Source organism: Erinaceus europaeus, chromosome 10 (genome assembly GCF_950295315.1).
Source record: "Erinaceus europaeus chromosome 10, mEriEur2.1, whole genome shotgun sequence".
Taxonomy (NCBI): Eukaryota; Metazoa; Chordata; class Mammalia; order Eulipotyphla; family Erinaceidae; genus Erinaceus; species Erinaceus europaeus.
The window spans coordinates 109350057-109368655 of record NC_080171.1 but is presented as its reverse complement, the minus strand read 5'-3'; the positions used below and the strand labels follow the sequence as shown (position 1 = coordinate 109368655).

General features: G+C 40.9%; 1 protein-coding gene across 2 annotated transcripts; it reads left to right on the top strand.

The window, feature by feature from the left end:
• The first annotated feature begins 4872 nt into the window (after positions 1–4872).
• On the top strand, positions 4873–17960 carry PRXL2C (peroxiredoxin like 2C). 2 transcript variants are annotated; one of them, XM_007539880.3, is made up of 6 exons: positions 4873–5182; positions 5600–5668; positions 6553–6606; positions 6899–7004; positions 13118–13249; positions 16741–17960. In XM_007539880.3, exons 1-6 carry the CDS (start codon positions 4985–4987, stop codon positions 16866–16868), a joined length of 687 nt encoding a protein of 228 aa, XP_007539942.2. In that variant the 5' UTR covers positions 4873–4984; the 3' UTR covers positions 16869–17960. The 2 variants fall into 2 exon arrangements, with proteins under 2 accessions (XP_007539942.2, XP_016040462.2); XM_016184976.2 differs by lacking the exon at positions 13118–13249.
• Positions 17961–18599: the final 639 nt, after the last annotated feature.

Genomic DNA, 18599 nt, shown 5'->3' with positions numbered 1-18599 from the left:
ATAGCTAGATAGCAATCTAGCTGTAGTTTTAAATTTTTAGTATACTTTTTACTAGTGATTTAAAGTGGTTGATAAGATTATAAGAGTACAGTTCCACACCATACCCATCATCAAAGTTCCATGCCCTACCTCCAGAAGGAACTGTTATATCAATACTTCTCGCAAAGTCATACTTTTTTTTTTGCAACTTCATGTGTTTCAATTCTGTGCGCTCCTCATATGAGCAAAGTCATATGACAGCTCTTTCACCTCCTATTTTTTTTTTACTTCAGTAAGCATAATCACCTCTATCCTTTTTTTTCTCTTTAGGATTGCTTAGGCAAATGCTTTCTATTTATCTGTAGATGTGTTAGAAAGTTGCCGCATTTTATATCATAATAGAACATGATTTTTCAATACCGTGCAGGTGTCCGTCAAAATACTACCAGCAGAGAAGCAATTACAGAAGCCAGGCCTTCCACGTTCTGCACCCCATAAAGAATTTTGGTCCATGGAAGAAAAGGGGCAAATATGTACAAATGTAGGCAGATGGTTGTAGAGATGACAGTTATCCCATGTCTGCAACCTTGGGAGAACCATGGTGGTTTGCAATAACAGGATTTGGGAATTCAGAACTCTGATAGTGGGAACAGTATGGAATTATACCCGTGTTGACATGTAATTTTTGTAAATCAATAGTGACCTCTGTCCATTTTATCACAAAGAATACAATGCCATTCCCTAAAATCAGCTGATTAAAAGCCAACTCGAGCTGGGCAGTAGCACAGTGGGTTAAGTGCACAAGGCACAAAGCACAAAGACTGGTGTAAGGATCCAGGTTTGAGCCCCGGCTCCCCACCTGCAGGGGGTCACTTTGCAAGCAGTGAAACAGGTCTGCAGGTGTCTATCTTTCTCACCTCCTCTCTGTCTTCCCCTCCTCTCTCCATTTCTTTCTGTCCTATCCAACAACAGCTATGACAACAATAACAACTACAACAAGGGCAACAAAATGGGAAAAATGGCCTCCAGGAGCAGTGGATACATAGTGCAGGCACTGAGCCCCAGCAATAACCCTACAGGCAACAACAAAAGCCACTTCCTCAGCGGGCGAAAAACATAGTGAATTTTACATGGCATGAAATGCTCACCAGAGGGTAACCTCAACTGAAGACCACTTTAGCAATCAAGTCAATAGGATAACCCCTTGTTTGAATACTAGTCAGCCTTTTTCCTTAGTTACTTTTATTGTTAATTAATAGGATCATAGGGGAAGAAAAAAAAAAAGGATATGGTGCAGGGACAGGAATCCTCTAGGGTGCAGGTGAAAAACTGGGACACAGGAGTCAGGCGGTAGCGCAGCAGGTTAAGTGCAGGTGGCTCAAAGCTCAAGGACCGGTGAGAGGATCCTGGTTTGAGCCCCGGCTCCCCCGGCTCCCCACCAGCAGGAGAGTGGCTTCACATGCGGTGAAGCAGGTCTGCAAGTGTCTTATCTTTCTCTCCCCCTCTCTGTCTTCCCCTCCTCTCTCCATTTCTCTCTGTCCTATCCAACAACGATGACATCAATAACTACAACAATAAAACAACAAGGGCAACAAAAGGAAATAAGTAAATAAATAAATAATTTTTTTAAATGAATTAAAAACAAAGAAAAGAAAACCTGGGATACCACTATAGGTAGGGGAGCTTCTGGGAAGTCAGGATGCAGGAATTTCTTGCTTGATGGCAAGGTTACAAAGGAAAAGTGCCACCAGGGCACTTGTCTGAGACAGAGCTCCACTCAGCGTCCTCACTGGCCAATGCAATGGACAGCATCACAAACAAGAAAGCTCCTGCTTTCTCCAATCTGCTCCCAGTGCCCTCTACTGAATATGTTTAATAGCATGATCACTACAAAGGGGAGATGTTTACAGAAAAATCTATCCAGTAGCATACAGCAAATACTTAAGGACTGATTTCAATAAATGAATGACTGTCACAAGCATCTTATCTCTTAGAGTGTATATCAGTCATGCCTTGATGTTCCCTATACAGTCCCTTCTAATTTATGCATCTGTGCATGACTACAACCCCTCCTACATTAAAAATGACTTTTTAATGATGTCTGGGTTCATTGCTCTGCTCAAATAGCAGTGACTAAGTCATATGGCTCTTTCTATTTGAAAATGAAATTGTTTAAACTGTAAATTAGATCTCACATGAAATGTAACTCTGAGAACATATTTCATCCATTGATATCAGTAATTGATTAGAGCTGTCAAAATACCAGCAGTTGATTTCTGATTTGCACATCCATTTCTGCTTACCAGACACAGCTTGTAAAAATGTGGTCTTGCCTTTCTCTTGGCAACCAGCCTACTGTCAGTGTTATCGGTTTGTTACTCTCTAAAGTGTGCCTGCCTCTCTGTCCTTCCTCTGCTTCTTCCTTTCTCCTTCCCCTCTAAGTATATAGAAAAGTGTAATTTAAAATATTTCCAAAGGGAGTAGGGCAGTGGTGGACATGGTTAAGCACATGCCTTGCCATGCACAAGGACCAGGGTTCTGGCATAAGGATCCCGGTTCAAGACCCCTGGAACCGGGATTCTTAGGCGGGTCTTTGCGCTTTGAGCCATCTGCGCTTAACCCGCTGTGCTACCACCCGACTCCCAATGTTTTTATTTTATTTATTATTTCATTTATTTTCTTTTTTTAAAAAGATTTTACTTATTTATTAATGAGAAAGATAGGAGGGGAGAGAGAAAGAACCAGGCATCACTCTATTACATGTGCTGCCGGGGATTGAACTAGGGACCTCATGCTTGAGAGTCCAATGCTTTATCCACTGCGCCACCTCCCGGAACACTATTATTTCATTTCTACTAGGGTTATGGTTGTTGACTACCTGACAAATCCTTTTGGGGGGGCGGGGGGACGACAGAGAAATGGAGAAGGGGATAGAGAAGCAGAGAGAGACACCTGCAGTACTCACCTCTTATAAAGCTTCTACCTTACAGATGAGAAGCAGGGACTAGAACCCAGGTCCTTGTGCACGGCAAGGCATGCACTTAGCCAGGTGCTCCACTGCCCTACTCCCTTTGGAAATGTTTTAAATTGCACTTTTCTATATACTTAGAGGGGAAGGAGAAAGGAAGAAGCAGAGGAAGGACAGAGAGTCAGGCACACTAAGACTCACCACAGATAAGCTATTTTGGATGTTGTCTATGGTGCATTCAATAGTGTTGGAGATAGAATACAGGGCTCGGGAGTCTGGTGGTAGCGCAGCGAGTTAAGCACACGTGGCGCAAAGCGCAGGGACCGGCTTAAGGATCCCGGTTCCAGCCCTCAGCTCCCCACCTGCAGGGGAGTCGCTTCACAGGCGGTGAAGCAGGTCTGCAGGTGTCTGTCTTTCTCTCCCCCTCTCTGTCTTCCCCTTCTCTCTCCATTTCTCTCTGTCCTATCCAACAATGAAGGCATTCATAACAACAACAATAAAACAACAAGGGCAACAAAAGGGAATGAATAAATAAATGAATATTTTTAAAAAAGATTACAGGGCTCATGTCCTGTAAGGCTTGTGCTCTTACCACTGAACTATCTCCAGGTCCTTTATTTCAATTAAAAAGAAAATTAATCTCTACCTACATAACACTATGTGCTAATAATACCTCGGGGGAAAAAAAAGGAAGAAAGAAAAGAAAAAGAAACACCAGGTAGGTTAAAATTAAATAAGGTAGGGATGAGAGTATAATGCTTAATGCCTGAGGCTCCAAAGACATCCCACTCACAGCTATAAAACCACAGTTGAGCAGTGCTCTGGTAAAAAACAAAAACTGAATAGAAGGGATAAATAAAGCTGTTGAATCATGGATATGATTGTCTTGGGGAGAATTTTCTTTTAAAATTGCTCTTGGAACAGATAAGAACTTAAGTCCAGCTGGCTTGGGAATGTTGCGTTATTCATAATTAACGTAGTTCTTTTGGGCCAGGGGCCTCAGGTGTCCTTTCCCCCTCCCACTCCCCCTCTCTTCCTACCATGGGTCTCAGTCAAAAATTGTGTCTACAGCACAGAGGTGGTTCAGCAGGTAGAGTACAGACCTTACAATGCCTGAGGCCTAAGATTCCATGCCCTGCCACAGCGGATCACTATGATCTATCACTCATGAAATAAAATAAATAAAGCAAAAAGAATGGCAGAAGAAAGAAAGAAAAACGAAGGAGGGAAGGTAAAGAGACAAGCGGCGAGCTAGCACTCTATTCTGCAGTCTCCCAACCCTCTGAGCCAGGACCCATCTGAAACTTGGACCTTTGCAGCACCCCACCCACATAATATCCTTGGCCAGCCAGTGCGTGTCCCAACTGGGGCTCATCAGGGCTGGGCTGCTCACCAGCTTGGTTCTTTAAGCCCCGCCCCGCCAGCTAGCTCCACCCCCACCCACCCAGTCCTCCGCAAGCCCCGCCCCTCAATCTCCGCCCAGCCCTCCGCAAATCCTGCTGCTAGCCCCGCCCTTCTTCTTCTTCTAACGTTTGCCCTTCTTCCGTAGCCAGTCAACAGCGTCAGGTTGAGCCTGATGTCTGCTTGTTGCTGGCTTTGAAAGTGATTGGGATCCATGTGGATTCAGTCGGCTAGGAAGGATCGTCAGTTTCCCCAATAAATGGGTACTCACGGGATGCACCACGAGAAGGTCGATCCAATGCATCCCATTGGCCCGTAAAGGCCATCCGGTACTCTCAAGCTCTGCCCAGCCCTCCTCAACTCCTGCCCCTCAAGCTTCTTAAGCCCCGCCCTCTAGTGCCGCACAATTACCTAGGGGCCCGCCCCCAAGCTCCGCCCAGCCCTCTGCAAGTCCGTCTCCTTGAACCCCACCCGCTAGCTCCGCCCCAAACCCCACCCATTCATATCAAGCCCCGCCCCTCAAGCTCTGCAAGTCACACCCCACAGGCGCCCGGCAGGCGGGGATCCAGTACCTATCTCCTTGGCTCCCAGCCCATCCCGTCCCGCACTAACGTTTCCCAGCTGTTGCGGGGCGCCATGGACGCCGCAGCCCTGACCCCGGTCACGCAGCAGATCAGCGGACGCGCCTCTCTGACTGCGGTCCCAACAGGTCCCGATCGCGGGCAGCCGCTGGCCGCGGCAGTGGCCGAGCTGCCGGTGGTGGACGCGGCCGGGGTGCGGGTGCCCTTCGGAGAGCTGTTCCGGGAGCGCAGAGCCGTCGTGCTGTTCGTGCGGGTGAGCGCGGGGTCCCGAACCCGGGAGGGAGGGTCCTCGGGTCTGGCCCTGGCCTCCGAGTCCACTAGAGGCGTCCAGAATTGGAATCGTTTTACTCGCTTGAACAGTCATGGCCAAACAACTCGCTGGGACGAGGCCATATTCCTAGCAAAGCCAGAGCACTGCTTAGCTCTGGCTTATGATGGAGCGGGGGTTGAACCTGGGACTCTGGAGCCTCAGACATGAGAGTCTCTTTGCATAACCATTATGCTATCAACCCCCGCCCCGATGCTTTTGTGCACCCAGGTTTTAATGCACTTTGGGCGTCCTGTTACCTGCCTGCCACAAGTTATATTCACCAGGGGCGCTCAGAACAATACCCTTAAAGCCTGGCCATTGTTCAAGTTACTAACTCCTTTTGCTTTGTTGGGATTTCAGCATTTCCTGTGTTATGTAAGCAAGGAATACGTAGAAGATCTGGCTAAAGTTCCCAGGAGTGTCTTAGAAGTAAGTTTTCAGAGGCGGGGTTGGTGGCCCACCTGGCTGAGCTCAAAAGCTGCAATGCAAAAGAACACGAATTCAAGCCCCTCAGACTCCCACCCCCACCACCTCCACCACCCGTGGGGAAGTGGTGAAGCAGTGCTACAGGTGTCTTTCTCTTTTCTCCTGATCTTCCCCTACCCCCTCTCAATTTCTGTCTTTATCCTAAATAAATACATTTTTTTTAAAAGAGTCAAGTTTCATGAGATCAGCTGCGCTCTCTGCCTCAAGAGAGATGACTCTGAGAAAGTAAAATAGATGTGATGTGTTTGTCCCCTTCCAGCACACTCACAAATCTTTCTATTATGACCCTCCCATGCATCTCTCTGACACCTCGAAAAAGAGGAGAGGCAATTAGAGGTCTATTTCTGTACTGAGTTATCTGTTACTGCCTGCTTATAAACAAAATAGCCCTCAAATAATTTGAATGTGACCTTAAACCTGCCTAATCTCAGATGTCGAATCGACCAAAAGCACAAATATGTCATTGAAAGTCTCTTCCTTTTATTTTTGTGGTTATAAGCATTTCAATAGACCTTATCAGTTGAGATGTGTAGAGAGTAAAATTGCCTGATTAAATAGCTCTACTTTAAGAGTGTTTGATCTTTTTCAGTGTCTACCTTTGGAAATTAGTATAAAGAATTATTGACTGTCTAATTTGAAATTCTTAGCAAAAGGCTATCTGAATTGAATATTTTAGTGTACATTTTGCTTCGACTCACACAATTTTGCTGTTTATTCTTCTAGAAACTTGCAGGTAGTGTTAGGATAAGCAAAAGCATTTGATGTGAGAGTTGTGTAATGTATATAACATAATTTCTAAAAATACACCCTCCTTTTTTCTTATAAAGGAAGCAAATATCACTCTTATAGTGATTGGACAGTCATCTTACCATCATATTGAGGTAATCATATTTATTTTACTTGTATAGCACTGTTCAGCACTGGCAATTGGTTGTACTTGGGATTGAACCTCTTAGAAGCTCTTGTATGCAAATATACTGCACAACCAATGTGCTGTCTTACTGATTTGAGATAAATAAGTTATACATTGCAAAACAGATTAAATCTGTTTCAGACATAAGAATTATAATATTTGAATGACTAAGTAGGTCAGATTTGCTAAAATTAAATTAAATTGTCATAACTTTCCTCTCATTTGTCTTTATAAAAATTCCAAATACTCTCTTCTTTCAGCCATTTTGCAAACTAACTGGTTATTCTTATGAAATCTATGTTGATCCAGAGAGAGAAATTTATAAAAGATTGGGAATGAAAAGAGGTGAAGAAATTGCATCCTCAGGTAAGACATGACACAGTTCAAGTAGAAAAATTTTATGGGGTCTTTTCACATTTGCATACACATAAACATACACATATATACATGGAAACAAGTAGTAAACTCATAAATTCGGATGCTTTTTATGAATCTAGTAAGTGGTCCATATACACAAACTTTAACAGATTGATTTCCTGGGTATAATGATGTGGAACATTGTGAATGCTAAATGAGAGAGAAAAGCAAATTGTTTAACAGTGTTCTCAATATGATCCAATTTTTATGAAAATAAAAACCATCTTGTGAATGTAGAGATTCATAATGCCTGGATTTTTTAAAATCATTTTTTAAAGTATTTATTTATTCCCTTTTGTTGCCCTTGTTGTCTTATTGTTGTTGATATTGATGTCAGCGTTGTTGGATAGGACAGAAAGAAATAGAGAGAAAGGGAGAGAAAGACACCTGCAGACCTGCTTCACCGCCTGTGAAGCCACTCCCCAGCAGGTGGGGAGCCGGGGGCTCGAACCGGGATCCTTACGCTGGTCCTCGCCCTTCGCGCTGCATGCGCTTAACCCATTGCACTACTGCCTGAATCCCAGTGCCTGGATATTTTAAGTATTCATCAACGAGTGAGAATCAGAGCATCACTATGTCATATGCAGCGCTAGAGATCAAACTCAGGTTACTCTACATGCACACTTGCAAGTATTGAGCTTTGCCACTCACTGCACACCCTCCCACCTGCATGAAAGATTTCAAACAATACTAAGTGCTTACCCTAAGGTAATGGGGAATGAGAAAAGAGATTTTTGTGGTGTTGTTATTTTTACAATGAATACATTTTCTTTTTTTAAATATTTTACTTTATTTAAAATATTTATTTTAAAAATATTTTATCATTAAAAGAGAGAGACCAGAGCACTGCTCAGCTCTGGCTTTTAGTTTTCATGGTAGTGCTGGGGATTGAACCTGGAACCCTCAGAACCTCAGGTATAAAAGTCATTTGCGTGACTGTTGTTGTGCTGTCTAACTAGTGGGAGCATGTTTTCTCTTGTAATTAAAAGAAAAATAATAGGGGCTGGGTGGTAGTGCACCTGGTAGTGCACACACACTACTATGCTCAGTGACCCAGATTTAAGCCCCTGGTACCCATCTGCAGGTGGGAAGCTCCATGAGTGGTAAAAACAGTGCTACAGGTGTTTCTCAATCTCATCCTTCCCTCTAAATGTCTTTCATATCTAGCCTAAATGAATAGTTTTTAAATTTTTAAGTATTTTATTTAGTTATTTATTTCTATTTTTGAGAGAGATGCAGAGAGAGAGAGACACAGAGAGAGAGAAACACCAGAGCACTGCTCGGCTCTGGCTTATGGTGGTGCAGGAGATTGAACCTGGGACTTCGGAGTCTCAGGCATGAGAGTCTCTTTGCATAAACGTTATGCTATCTACTCCCACCCAATAAATAATTTTTTAAAAAGAAAAATATCATTGTGCCAGTTGATATATTTTCAGACTTCATCACTGTGACTTTGAATTACTCCATTTAGTTGATGCAATTTTAGTTTTCACTTGTGACTTTGAATTATTCCATTTAGTTGATGCAATTTTAGTTTTCACTTGAAGCTAACTGAGGGGCTCTCAGCAGTTTTTCAAGCAGAAGTAATTGCTTCCCTCCTTGTGTTTCAGTAGCATCTTGTACTTTATCAGATACTCGGTTACTACACTTAAGGTGGACAGGTAGTATGATTAGTGGAAGAGTTTGTCATTTTATTCATTTTGGGGGTCCATATTCCCAGTCCTAACATGATTCTTTTTTTTTTTTTCTCCAGAGTTATTGTTGGGCTCGGTGCCTGCACCATGAATCCACCGCTCCTGGAGGCCATTTTTCCCCCTTTTGTTGCCCTTGTTGTTGTAGCCTCATTGTGGTTATTATTATTGCCATTGTTGATGTTGTTCGTTGGCTAGGACAGAGAGAAATGGAGAGAGGAGGGGAAGACAGAGAGGGGAGAGAAAGACAGACACCTGCAGACCTGCTTCACCGCCTGTGAAGCGACTCCCCTGCAGGTGGGGAACCGGGGCTTGAACCAGGATCCTTATGCCGGTCCTTGCGCTTTGCACCACATGCGCTTAACTCACTGCCCGACCCCCAGCACTATTCTTTTAAAGAAATAGAGTTTACTGGGAGTCGGGCTGTAGTGCAGCAGGCTAAGCGCAGGTGGCGCAAAGCACAAGGACCGGCATAAGGATCCTGGTTCAAGCCCCGGTTCCCCACCTGCAGGGGAGTCGCTTCACAGGCGGTGAAGCAGGTCTGCAGGTGTCTATCTTTCTCTCCCCTCTCTGTCTTCCCCTCCTCTCTCCATTTCTCTCTGTCCTATCCAACAACGACAACAACAATAATAACTTCAACAATAAAACAAGGGCAACAAAAGGGAATAAATAAATAAAATAAATATTTTTAAAAATTTAAAAAAAAAAGAATTATAAAAAAAAGAAATAGAGTTTACTAATTTAATTTAAAAAAAAAATCTGTCAGTGAGTGGTAGGGGGTAGGAGAGAGAGAAAGAACCAGCACATCACTCTATCCCTGGTGCCAGGGATCAAACATGGGACCTCATACTTGGGGGTCCAATGTACTATCCACTGCTCCATCTCCCAGACAGAGAGCTTAATAAACTCTAGGTCAACTGTTTCTGTGTGTTTTGGACAGAAAGAACTTGACTTCTGAAATACCAAGTAATAAGAGAACTCAAAACTATTCATTCTCAACAAATGTTACTGGACACATTAATAGTTGGATGTTCCTGGAGAACAATAATAAAAGTTAGATCCAGCCATATTAAAGCCCATAATCTTATCTAGAAGACACAAGCAATAGCCAATTACAGCACAGTCTAAGGACTTGCACTGGGATATGCCTGTGCCAGCAATGCCAGAGAAGACAAGGATATAGGAAGACTTCTCAGGGGGCACTAAATGCCTAACTAAGGGTGCTACTTCACCCTTCTGACGTACTTGGTCAGAAATCAGCAAGAAAACAAAAGACCTGAAAAGACTTGACTCATTTTGGGAGAGTACAAATCCTTCCACAACTGGCTGGAATTAAAGATCCAGTTAGGGCAAGGTGTAGGTTACTGCCAGTTCATGCTGAGTCTGGGGTGACATGCCAAAGACTTTGAATTTGTTCTGGAGGCAGTGGGAGAGTCATGCAATTGCTTGAAACAGAGAAGTGATATAGTCACTTATCTGTTGTGAATCTGTGATTGGAATCTGCCAAATTGGAGCCAGTGATAATTCAAAGGAAGATTAGAGGCTGGAAAGAAATTAATGACCTCAAGTGGAAAGGGAGAAGTGAAAATAGAGTTGGCATGATCCTTTTACTGCTTTATTATTATTTCTGTATTTATTTATTGAGTGAGTGAGTGGGGAAGAGAGAGAAAAACAGACCAGACCAACAACAAATACCACTTCCCTATTTCTGTAGTTCTGTGCTATCTACGGCACTCACATATGATGCCAACAACAGAACCCTTAATCCCACATACTGTAAGTTTATGTTTATCCACTGAGCTACTTCCAAGACTTTCTTTTACTGTGTGCATGTGTGTTTAAAGAAAGCAACTTTGTTTTTAAAAAATAGTGATAAACTGGTATACACATAGAGCTTCTTAATTCTCTCTTAATATAGGGAATTGCAACAGAACAGATTGTGAATCTTACCTTTTGATAATTGTGCTACTGTACTACAGCAGAATTTTCAGTCTACATAAGGTCTATTTATCATTTAGCACTTTAGATAGAAACTGTGAGTTTTAATAGCACCTCACCATGCATTGCCACAGTAAAGACTGAGAACTGTAAAGAAAGGAGATGAATTAGGGGTTGGGCGGTGGCGCAGCGGGTTAAGTGCAGGTAGTGCAAAGCACAAGGACCGGCTTAAGAATCCCAGTTCGAGCCCCCGGCTCCCCCCCTGCAGGGGAGTCAATTCACAGGTGGTGAAGCAGGTCTGCAGGTGTCTATCTTTTTTCCCCCCTCTCTGTTTTCCCCTCCTCTCTCCATTTCTCTCTGTCCTATCCAACAACGAACAACATCAACAATAATAATAATAACCACAACAAGGCTACAACAAGGGCAACAAAAGGGGGAAAAATGGCCTCCAGGAGCAGTGGATTCATGGTGTAGGCACTGAGTCCCAGCAATAACTCTGTAGGCAAAAAAAAAAAAAAAAGAAAAAGAAAAAGAAAAGATAAAACAGATGAATTATAAACACAATATAGGCTTGTCACTGTAAAGGAGCATATGTTCAAATCTTTTGAACGCCTCTGACCTTTGTTAACCTACTGTATTTCCAAATGGAAAATACTAGTTTCTCATTAAATAACATTCTAAGGGTCTTTTCTGGAGAAAAAAAGAACATAAATTATACACCTCAATATCAAAATAATTCTAAGGTACTAAAAATATGAAACTGTAATTTTTAAAAAGGGCCTGGGGAGATATTATCAGTGATAAGACAGCACTAGCTTTGTATGAACAACACTCAAGATTCTCACCCCAAGAAGAAAATTAAATAAAATAAATGAAATATCTTATAAAGATTTAAAAAAGAAAGTAATGTTGTTAAATGATGGGGAATAATGAGTTTATAGTAGGCCAAAAAAAAAAAAATTACCCATAAGTCCAAACTAGTAAAATTAGATTAAATTTTAGGTTGTGGAGTTTCCTAGAATCAAGTTTTTAAAATTTTTAGAATATTGAATATACTGGGGGCTGGGCCGTGGCCCACTCAGGTAAGCAGAGATAGAACTATGCATAAGGATCCAGTTAAGTCCCAACTTCTCACAACCATAAAATGGTAAGTTAGCTCTTTGTCATCTGCGTTTCATGAAGGATATACCATTTAGGTGTCTCTCCTCTAAAAGATTCAGGCTTCTTCTATCTTGTGGCTTTGTTATTTTCAAACAGAGACTTCTAAAAATATAGAAAAAAGGGGCCGGGGGTAGAGCACTGGGTTAAGCAAACACAGTGCAAAGCACAATGACCAGCTCCAGGATCCCAGTTCGAGCCTCCAGCTTACCACCTGCAGAGGAGTTGCTTCATGAGCGGTGAAGCTGGTCTGCAAGTGTCTGTCTTTCTCTCCCCCTCTGTCTTCCCTTCCTCTATCAGTTTCTGTCTTATCCAACAGCAGCAACAACAACAATGGAAAAAAAGATGGCCTCCAGGAACAGTGGATGCAGGAGTCAGGCACCAAGCCCCAGAGAAAACCCCGGAGGGAAAATAAATAAACAAACATTAAAAAAACATGGAAAAATCACGAGGGAAGTTTTTAGGAGCTGGGATGGAAGTGGCACATCTCATTTTATTATCACATGGCTATACCAAACTGCCAGGAAGAGTAAAAAATACATTTAACTGTGGCCAGAAAGAGGAAATGGATTTTGAATACCACATAAGGGTCTTTAAGCAGTCGTAACCCCTCCTAAAAAGGAGTGTAGCTACCTGTTAGCAAGTGATTAAATAGATGGCCAGAGCACTACCAATTTGAGGAGGCAATTATCTACTGCAAAAAATGAACTAGCACTGTTTAGGCCTCTGTGTTTGTTTGTTTGTTTGTTTGTTTTTTAACCAGAGCACTGCTCAGCTCTGGCTTATTGTGGTGCAGAGGATTGAATTTGAGACTCTGGAGCCTCAGGCAGGAGAGTCTCTTTACATAATCATTATGCTGTCTCCCCTGGCCAGCCTCTTATTTCTTCATTGAAAGCACTACTTAAGAACAGTTAGTTCAACAATCCCCATCCTATTCTCACCACAAGACATTAGCATGGTCTGGAGACTTCTTTTAGTTGTCACAGTTTGATAGGCAACCCAATGACATCTGTACAGAGCAAAGAATTTTCTAGCCCATAATACCAATAGTAGAGGAGACTGCTCTTCAGAGGGAGAAAAAAGACAAGTTGAAAGTAAATAATCCTGGTGAGGTAGAGTCCCAGGTTCAACCTCCTGCACTACGATAAACCAAAGCTGAGCAATGCTCTGGTGAAAAGAGAGAGAATTCCTTTTAGAAGTGCTAGCATTATTTTATTTTAACATTGAACTGAATATGAAATAATGACATCTGAAGACGATTCCTAATATTTCCAGGGAAAAGCCCCCATATAAAATCAAATATACTGTCAGGAAGCATTCGGAGCCTGTGGCGGGCAGTGACTGGCCCTCTCTTTGACTTTCAAGGAGATCCAGCTCAGCAAGGCGGAACCCTCATTTTAGGTCCAGGTAAGCATGAAAGCTCTAATTCAATAGTTACTCCATAAGGGTATCTTTTATTTTCATATACTTAAAACACTTTGAAATTTGCTTATTGGATGTAAAGACTCCATTCATTGCCTGACTCTAGGTATTTGGGATAGAGAAAGTTAGTTGTGGTTTGGTGAATAGAAGAATATGGCAATAGTACTCAAGAAGAAACTTAATAGAGATGAATGTTTCCAAAATAGAGAATCATCAAACTTTTTTTTTTTTTGACAGTAGAAGATTCAGCCTACTTAGGGAGCTGGGCGGTAGCACAGCGGTTAAGCGCACGTGGTGCAAAGCACAAGGACTGGCATAAGGATCCTGGTTCGAGCCCCCGCTCCCCACCTGCAGGGGGATCGCTTCACAGGCGGTGAAGCAGGTCTGCAGGTGTCTCTCTTTCTCTCCCCCTCTGTCTTCCCCTCCTCTCTCCATTTCTCTCTGTCCTATCCAACAACAATAACATCAATAATAACTACAAGGGCAACAAAAGGGAATAAATAAATAAGAAAATTATTTAAAAATCATCGTTTAAAAAAAAAGTAAGATTCAGCCTACTTATTTATATGTAGCACAACTATGTAAGTTCTGTCAAAAGGCACATCAACCCACGGAGCAACTCCTAGTGTAAAGTCATGTACTTTTAGTACCCTCGTTCATCAGGTTGAACTATCAGAAATTCCTGTACTGTCACTCTGTTGAACGGCTGTGTGTTGGAATTCTGCATGTTCAAGTACAGTTGGGGACAAACACCCAAATGTGACAATGCCAAACAGCCTTAGTCACTGTTGTACAGTGATATTTCTTGGTTATCTTTTCTCTTTAAAATTGTACATGCTTGTCACTACAGTCTGGGTGTTACAAAATTGACATTTATTTAATTTCATATGTCTAAAAAGTTCTGGACATAGGATGTGGTAGGAATCAAACTCAAGACTACACACACACACACACACACACACACACACACACACACACGTGTTTCAGTTACTCCCTAAGTTACCTTCTTGCCTCTTGTAAGAAATTCTTTAAAAGGAGGATTTGGAGAGTCAGGCGGTAGCGCAGCTGGTTAAGTGCACGTGGTGCGAAGTGCACGGATGGTGTAAGGATCCCGGTTTGAGCCCCCGGCTCCCCACCTGCAGGGGAGTCACTTCACAGGCAGTGAAGCAGGTCTGCAGGTGTCTATCTTTCTCTCCCCCTCTCTGTCTTCCCCTCCTCTCTCCATTTCTCTCTGTCCTATTCAACAACAATGACAACAAGAATAACTACAATAATAAAACAAGGGCAACAAAAGGGAATAAATATTTAAAAAAAAATTTTTAAAGGAGGATTTTGACCAAGTATTGGGATTTTTTTTTTCTGGTTGGAATAGTATATCTCATTAAAAATTCATCATTGCTATTTAGTTTCCCTCTCCTCATGAGTTTATATTTTAAATTATCTTTTAACAAACAGTTTTGAGGGTGAGGGGGTAGATAGAATAATGGTTATGCAAAGAGACTCATGCCTGAGGCACTGAAGTCCCAAATTCAATCCCCCCGCACCACCATAAGCCAGAGTTGAGCAGTGCTCTGGTAAAATAAAAACAAAAATAATAAAACGAGAAATTAAAAATAACAATAATAAAGAAAACTGTTTTGTAAGAATGAGTTTGAACAGTTAACCCAGAGTAGTTTTAAGCCATATTTCTGAATGACTTATTTCTATCCTCAGACCTGGGTAGAGTTGTTCTTTGAGTCACACTATCTATGTCTCAGCATCATTTGACCACACATTCAGGTGTATACAAATGAAGAATGCCTGGAAGGGGCCAAGCAGTGGAACTCGTGATTAAGCGCACACTTTACAGTCCACAAGGACACAGGGTCAAGCCCCCATGTCCCCACCTGTAGGGAGAAAGCTTCATGAGTGGTGAAGCAGTGCTGTAGGGGTCTCTCTGTCTCTCTCCCTGTCTCTTCCCTCACAATTTCTGTCTCTATCCAGTAATGAATAAATAATATTTTAAAAATTTTTTAAAAAGAATGCACAAAGAGCACCTTTGATGTGCCAAGTAAGGAACATAAAATGTGTTAATACCACCCACTGTGGGGGGAAAGTAGCTTAAGAAAAAATAAGGTGTACTTATTTATGTAAATTTTTATCTTAGATAATTCGGCACTTCATTTCTGCCTTTTCTGATAAGCCAGTTTATGATTAAATCTCATAATTAGATGACAAAAAAAGCCTCATAATCTTTATTTAACCCAATGTTTGAAATTAAAACTCTGGTCTTGAATTCAAGAATCAAAGTAAATTAAACCTACACTATAACTTCTAACATTTTCACATTTGAGGGGCAGAGTAAGGGGAAGAAGTTCAGGATAGAGTATATGTTTTATGTGCAAAAGACTCTGGTTCAGAGCCTCAGTACCATATGAGAGCAACAAAGGCAAAACAAGTGGAACCCCGTGGATGTTGTTGTCACTCTTGTCTCTTTCTCCAAAAAAATAAAGAAATAAAATTAAGGGCAACAAAAGGAAATAAATAAATAAATAAAAATTATTTTAAAAAAATTAAACTAGAGCTGGGAATGTGGCTCCACAAATATAGTTCAGGCCTCACATACATGAGGCCCTGAGTTTGATTCTTCAGATCATATTACAAATAAATAGATAAAAATGACTGGGTAATGGCGTGCCTGGGAGTTGGGCAGTAGTAGCACAGCAGGTTAAGTGCAGGTGGCACAAAGCGCAAGGACCAGCATAAGGATCCCTGTTTGAGCCCCAGGGCCCCCATCTGCAGGGGAGTCGCTTCACAAGTGGCAAAGCAGGTCTGCGGGTGTCTGTCTTTCTCTCCCCGTCTGTCTTCCTCTCCTCTCTCCATTTCTCTCTCTTATCTAACAATGACGACATTAATAACAACAACAATAATAATGACAACAACAATAAAACAAGGGCAACAAAAGGGAATAAATAAATATTTTAAAAAATAAATGAACATGAGCAGATGAAATGATTGCGAGCATCCAACTGTAATATTCTCTTACTGCCCTTATTTTTTTAAGTTTATTTCAGTCTATTTATAGTATAGACAGCCTATGAAATCAGTGTTGGGAGTGATTTAGTTCATAATTACATTTAAGAATTGAATGTGATTTCCACTTTGATATCTGTGTTCATTTTCCATATTCTGCCTGTCTGTTTGAAGTGACATTTAATTGCTTTTAATAAAATTAACAGAAAACTGTAATTTAAGAATCATTCCCCTTGGATCTCATAAAGCTTTAAAGTATCACTCTTAGTTAACTATTATCCTTGTCATGCTTTGTTAGATTAATTAAAATTTATTGTGGCATTATATAGAGAATCTAATGTATTCCAGGTAATTAACTTTTCCTTTTGGCCTAATTAAAAGTTGAAAAACCTCCTTTATTCTAGTGAGTAACATACTGATTAATACTATATGCCCACTGCTGTTTTTCATTCTTATTCTTTTAGGTAACAACATCCATTTTATACACCGTGATAGGAATAGGTTGGATCACAAACCCATCAACTCCGTTTTACAGCTTGTAGGAATACAGCATATAGACTTTACTAACAGATCTTCAGTTATCCACGTGTGACTATATAGACTCTGTTGCTTGATGATGGACCTCTGGAATATGAACTAGAATGTTGGAATGTGGTATCTCTGTGCATTGTCTAACTTGCTGGGATCTTCCCAGTCTTTGAGGAGTCATGAAACCACAAAAGACCATTACCAGCTGAACTGCATCTTGAGAGGCATCAGTTATCAAAAGTGTGATCTATGCTCATGATTTTAACAAAAGTATTTTTCTTAAATCATAATTTTTTAAGTAAAGGTTTATTTCATTTATTTTTTAAGTAAAGGTTCATTCTTGGATAGAGACAGAGAGAGACTGGGAGGAAAGAGGATGCTAGAGAGGGAGAGAAAGCTGTAGCACTGTTTCACCACCTGTGAAGCTCCCTCCCACCCCTACCCACCCAGCAGGCTGGGACCATAGGCTTGAACCCAGGTCCTTATACATTGTAGTACATGTGCTTTACTGGGTGCACCACCACTCAGCCCCCAAAATCATAAATTCTTATAAAGAGCATATAAGAGGAAGGTGAAGCAACTCAAAACCATTTTATCTAGTAAAAGAGGTAGAATATCATATTCTGTAAGTAGATAATCGTATTTTTATATGTTCATGTTTATAGTTTTGTATTCTTAGGAGAAAAAAAAAGGTAGGAACTAAGTATACCAAAGTGTTATCAGGTATCAATGTGATAGATTATATATGGTTTTCTTTTCTTTTTCACACTTCTCTAAATTATCCTATAGTGATCATTATTCTGTTATAGAAATTATTATTCTATTATAGAACTTGAATTATTATTCTATAATAGAAATTATTCTATAGTGATCATGATCTTTTGGGGGGGTCAGACAAGAAGAGGTGTTTTTAAAAATCATGTGAAGAGAGAGGCTGGAGAGACAACATAATGGTTATGCAAAAGACTCATACCTGAGGCTCTTGAGGTCCCAGCTTCAGTCCCCAGCACCACCATAAGCCAGAGCTGAGCAGTGCTCTGGATATGCTCTTTCTCTCCCTCTCTCCTTCTGTCTCCTGAGTTCTGTCTCTAGCATCACATACATCAGAGTGATGCTTTAACTTATACTTTCTCTCCTATTAATAAATCAATCTTTTCTTTTTTTAAAAAAAAACACAATGCATATGAAGAATATACTCCTACATAAAATCTCCACTAAGGTGCCAATTAAGAGGACTGTAGCTCACTATTGCTTCTTTCCTAATTGCTTTACTTAGGGGTAAGACGGAAAATTTAACCTTTTCAGTGCATCTGTGTTCAAAACACCTTGTCACTACACAGCCACTATCCACTTCACTAGGATTTAGGTGGAACAGAGTATTAAAAGGAGAAAAATACATTTTAAATACCTCTTGAAATGTGTTAAAATATGATTAATATGCTTTTTGAAATGGAATTTTATGAATTGTTTATAAAGGTTTCACTACTTAAGCATACATGGTGGTTTGGTTGTACATTTCTGGACAGCTTCTATTTTTCATCCCCAAATGGCTAATGGACTATCGTCATCTTTTGTTTTTTTTTTTAGAATTGTAATATGTTTAGTTGGGAATTATCCCAGAATTCTGATCAAAAGAACAGTTATTTGAACTTAGAATACTTTTTATAGCATATGAAGTCACACACTATATCTGTATGAGATATTTTGAGTGTGTATTGACAGTCATTTTTAATCAATAAAAATGAACTTTTGCATAAAACTTAAAATTATCTTGTCCTCTTTTTTTAATAGTGAA

Bases quoted from the DNA above. Each gene is read 5' to 3' on its own strand.
- PRXL2C (XM_007539880.3), top strand. From the start codon at position 4,985: ATGGACGCCGCAGCCCTGACCCCGGTCACGCAGCAGATCAGCGGACGC. The intron at 6,607-6,898 runs GTAATCATATTT...CTCTTCTTTCAG, and splicing joins CATCTTACCATCATATTGAG to CCATTTTGCAAACTAACTGG. The intron at 13,250-16,740 runs GTAAGCATGAAA...TTATTCTTTTAG, and splicing joins AACCCTCATTTTAGGTCCAG to GTAACAACATCCATTTTATA.